At 42.5% G+C, this 5,096-nt stretch overlaps 1 protein-coding gene across 1 annotated transcript in view; it reads right to left on the reverse strand.

The window, feature by feature from the left end:
• Positions 1-3,415, reverse strand: part of RABL6 (RAB, member RAS oncogene family-like 6) — a 45,754-nt gene extending 42,339 nt beyond the window's left edge. Inside the window, exons 1-2 of the mRNA XM_019540501.1 lie at positions 3,142-3,415; positions 1,710-1,801 (exon numbers count right to left, since the gene is read on the reverse strand). Coding sequence (XP_019396046.1) covers positions 1,710-1,789 — 80 coding nt within the window. The 5' untranslated portion in view covers positions 1,790-1,801; positions 3,142-3,415. The remainder of the gene's footprint in view (positions 1-1,709; positions 1,802-3,141) is intronic.
• Positions 3,416-5,096: the final 1,681 nt, after the last annotated feature.

The following is a 5,096-nucleotide window of genomic DNA, read 5'->3' on the forward strand; positions in this document are numbered from 1 at the left end:
CTGCTGAAAGGGTCAGCCCCTAACCTATAACCATAATGCTGGTTCCCTCTCCCCAGGTGCAGCACCCTGCACTTGTCCTTGTTGAACCGCATCCTGTTCAGATCTGCCCACTTCTCTAACCTATTCAGGTCTGCTTGGATGCGGTCCCTGCCTACCGGTGTATTCACTTTACCCCACAGCTTGGTGTCATCAGCAAACTTGAACAGGGTGCTCTCCACACCCTCGTTCAGGTCGCTAAAACAAGGCGAAAATCTAAAAGCCCAGATTTAGAAAATTATGTAGGCAGTATTCACTTTTTATAGAAGCATCACTCCAAAACAAACCAACAACACTCTACTTTCAGCAAGAACCCATAGAAGGTTTCCTGATGAAGCAAAACAAAACTTTCTTCCCTATCCCTACTGATGATCTGCATTACTTATCAATAATTTTTGTTGTTGAGATCAAAAGTAGTGCAAATACAATCTGCACATAAGTGATCAGCAAGTTTCCTAAGCTATTTACCTTGTTCATTCCCTGTGGAAGTGAATTCCATAAGCTATATGCTCCATTTAATCCATTTCAGCTTCACTGGTTTAACTAAGGGTCAACCCTGTCTTTCCCTAATAGGACTGCATTTAAAGGTCCCTGCTTTGCAGAACTAGGCTGGTACAGGCTGTACTGATGCACTGCAGATGAACTGCATGATCTATTCTATATCTAAGTGTCTGGATAGCCTGATTTGGTATAGAAATGAACGAGTCTTAGTTTCTGTCCTTCATTTGTCCAGAAGTTCTGGAGTGCAGCAGTCTGCCAATGGCTTGAAATAAAATTAAAGCGCATGTCAAATAAAACTGCTTCCGAGTTAAGGCCTACACAAAGAAGGATACTGGAGCCATGAGAGACCAAGCAATGAAATAGTGATTTTTCCTATTACAGCTCCAGATCATCTTTTAAACTAAAGAGATAGCAATTTTCTCTCCACCCCTTCAATTAACTGAAGGGGGCAGCAACATCAGTGTGGGCCAGTCAGTGATCCTGTCTCATCAGGACAACTCTGTTTCCTTTCTCCCTGGTTCCAGCACACCTTTACACTCCTGATTTTCCCTTCATTTTCCCAACCACGACTCAACTTCCATATCCCTCTCATCCTCCCCACCAGATGGGAAACAAGAGCCCAACATTTCTACATGTAAATCTATGCACTCGGAAAGATCCATGTTCCTAGATGTTTCAACATTCCCTTTGAACCCTCTTTCCCATTCCTCATTCTTCATGGTCTCCCATTCTCCAATTAGACATCAGACTCTTTGAAGCTGGAATTATGCCGTTTCTGCATTTCCTTCAGATAGTGGTGCAGTCCTTTCCTTTTTTGTGTCCTTGTGACGAGGTAATTAGCAGAATTCACGGATTCATTGGAATCTGGCAGGCCATGCCATGAGTGCTTCTGCTATGGCCTCAATCTTGTGCCCTCTGGGCTGCCAGCCATGTACCTTAGTGCACACACCACCCCTGCCCCCAGCAGCACAACAGAAACTGTGTTTGAAAGAGAAGTAAACTAAAAAAACAGGCCAGCAAACAAAGCAATTTTAATGGCCATGAGCTTGTTCCAGCTCAATGGACTGAGCATCAGTTTAAGGGCATCAGTACACAAACTGCAGGTCTAGAAGTCACTTGTTTCGATTAAATAAATTAAAATTGCAGTGTGCATGCATGCAGTCTTTTCTTACCATTGTTTGGTGATGTCAAACATCATCACTACTCCATTGCAGTTTTTATACACATCCAAAAACTCTGCATCCAGAGCCATCTCTGACTCTGCCTGAGAATGGAAAGACACACAAGCAAGCAATACTTCAGTGTTTATCATTTCAGGCTTGTAAAAGAAATAATTGCACTGGGTGACAGACAACATTTCCAATGAGAGAGTTTCCACAAAAAAAGCCAATCATTTAAGCAAGGTACTTCATAATTCACTGCTTACACCCTACCTGAGCAAGCAGGATTTGAAAGCAACCAGGGCGTTCAGTAAAACCAAGCGCTTGATTAAAGTAGTAGAGATAATGTTAGTATTTGCAATCTCAACGTTTCCCCCGCCTCCAGATCCTCTCCTGACAATCTGATTCCATATACAGCTCCAGGATACAATAAACAAAACAAGTCTACAGAAACCAATTCCCTCTTTGTTTCTTTGTAAATCTAAATGGTCACTGCGCTTCAGCTACTGTTCTATAAACCGAAGAGATAGCTTATGGTGATTCTCCCCTAGGTAATGAAAATGGTATTTTTCTGGAAGCAAACTTGGTTTTGATCATTTTTGCATTTGAATGTTTGCAGATATCAGTACTCTGCAGAGGGCCCCTTAGCCTACTAGGGACCTGCTGGTACCCACTGCACTCCAATACCCACTGAAGGGCTAGACTCTGATAGGAAGTTTCCCTTCACAAGCATTACATATACTTTTCACTTGAGTACCACAACAGCTGTGTGTTGTGCCTTCATGGGAGCCCCACACTGTGCATTTCATGCCTCCTTTTCTCCAAGGGAGATGGACATCTTTAAAGCTTCATTCTTGACTAACAGAGGAGATCAGAGAAGACTGGCATTCAAAAGTCCTCTCTACACACCAGCTGGTAGGGAACATCAATCACTGAACTGGACAAAAATCAATTCCTCTGTCCAGTAGCCAAAGTGGCTTTTGGTTGGCAGAAACTGGTTCACTGATGTCAACAGAACTGTGAGAAAGTGCATTATGGAGTGCTGCTCATTTGCTAGGTTCTGCAGACAGAGGTACCATTACACATCTATGAGCAACACAGTTCTTAATGAGGAGACCATACACCATTTGTTCCTGAAGAAGAAACACAACAGTCTCTCTTCGGTCCCCTATTCTTGGCTTAACAGACACAAAGTCAGAGCAAACAACAAATGTTTCATCCCCAAAAGAGAGTGGAAAGTGGCAGGAGAGTTGCAGCAGAGAAATAACAGCGATGGGGAGCAAGGCACTGGCAGCAAAAATGGTCCCCGGCAGCCTGGTCTGGAGGTTCCAGTTTGATCACCATGAACGGAGAGATGATATACTCAGAACTTGTACACCCACTGCCTACTGTCAATCATTTAACAATAGAAACAGGGAGGCATTTGCATCTAACAGTGACTCACCTCCTGAGGGTCATTCTCCAGTTTCAAACCATCTCCTCGTTTTTTGCATTTTCCTTGAAAAGAGAAGTTACAAAAGAAAGATGCCTTAGCTTTGGGTAGAGAATTCCCCACCGGGACTGAGTCCTTGTAGAGGACCACAGGGTTTGCATCTGACCTCTAAAGCAAAAATCCACCATCACACCATAAGCTCAAGGACTAGCGAGGAGAGCAAGCATGCCTTGGTGGGAAATATATCTACTATTGTTTAATGACAAAGTCAACAGAAAGCCGGCTGCAGCTCAAATTGTGCCTTTGGCAGTAAACAGTAATAGTAATACAAAGAATGCAGTCTCACGCTTTCTCTTAGTCCAGAACGAAGAGCAGTTTTGACTGTTCCACCTTTTGTTCCTGCCAGGCCTAAAGCAGTAAAGTGTAGCAACACTTCATGACTCAACTCCACAATCAAATTAACTGACAAAAGGCAGACATATAAATATATGCTTTGCCTGGAAGAAACCAAGAGAGCTTTAGGAACACTTTAAATGTGGTTTCAGAGTCCATTAGGTACTGTGGTTTCACTGGCACTAAGTGAATTTAACCCCCAAAACTGGCTTCTGAGGAAATGCTAGAAAGAGCTAAAAATGTACTGTGGAGAGAAGACAAACAGCTGGCAAGTACCTAGAGGGAGGGAGGTGGAGAAAGGAACAGCATGGACTGATTTAAAAACCACCAAGTGGAAAGCCTTGATTTACCCCAATTTCAATCAACTTGTCCATTAGAACCTGAGTTATTTCCTAAGGGAAGGTGCATTCTTCATGACTAATATAACCATGAAATTGTGTAAATTTACAACCACATTGAGCTTTTACACTAGATTCAATATATATGGTTTCCCACCTAGGAGGGTACAGAGCAAATTTAAACTAAACTCAGCAGATAAAGCTTAATGGTAAGATCTAGCAGACTGAGCAGTCATCTTTTACAAGGAGTGCAAAACCCAGCACCTGAGATATTCTGGCATTGGGTTGGACAGCAAAGCCCTAGAAAACATGCCATGAAAAACTCTCCTCTAGTAGGCTAACCGGGGACCAACCACAAGTCTAGAGGGACTCATCTCATAACTTGATGGCCACTAATGAGGACCACACTAAAATACAATTCCTTAATCTCTGTCCTCTCTTTGTATCTCAGATATCATATAAAGGGTTTTGCGGGGGGTTGTGGTTTTCTTGTGTGGTTTTCTTTTTTTTTTTTTTTTTTTTTTTTTTTGGGGGGGGGGGGGGGGGCTGCTTCTTTTAATAGGTCCTTCAAAAAAATTGTTAAGGATTACTGCACATTTTCTAAATGGAATGCTAGTATTGCATACTAAGCCAGGAAGTGCTCAACTAAAAAGTTTGAGAAACAGCACGTTAATTCTGCTGGGACTTAGCTCTATATTCTCTAGTAGGGTAAAAACAAAGGGTAAAGGCATTACTCAGTAACTTATTGCCACAAGCAGCAACAGTACATTTCAGACAGCGATGGTCTACCCATGTCAGAAAAGTCATGTTGCCAAACTGGTAAGTAGTGTGTGTAACTGTCATACTGGAATTCAAGATGGCTACTGTGAATTCACATTTTTGTCAGTATTTCAGGCCCCGCTAGGGCGTGGGGAACGTCTCTCTCAAATGTAGGAAACAAATGGCAAGAAACCTGTGATGTACGGTTAGCGTTTTTATTTGCTATCATGCAGGTGGACACTAGAAAAAGCATCAAGAAAAGCAGCAAGTCTGCTGCAAACTAGTCACAATTATATCCCTTATCACTGTTGCCCTCAAACTAACATAGATAATGACCCCTCTGCTCATGGAAGGAATCACATTAAGCCAAATAAAGTGGACTGCAAAGCAGTCCATTCCTAGCATCCAACAAAGTAGGTTGTTGCCTATACAAACTCATGTCTTTCCAAGCCAGTCAGTTTCTAGGATGCCACCCTC

The sequence above is a fragment of the Crocodylus porosus genome, unplaced genomic scaffold (genome assembly GCF_001723895.1).
Source record: "Crocodylus porosus isolate Cpor-Errol unplaced genomic scaffold, CroPor_comp1, whole genome shotgun sequence".
Classification (NCBI taxonomy): domain Eukaryota; kingdom Metazoa; phylum Chordata; order Crocodylia; family Crocodylidae; genus Crocodylus; species Crocodylus porosus.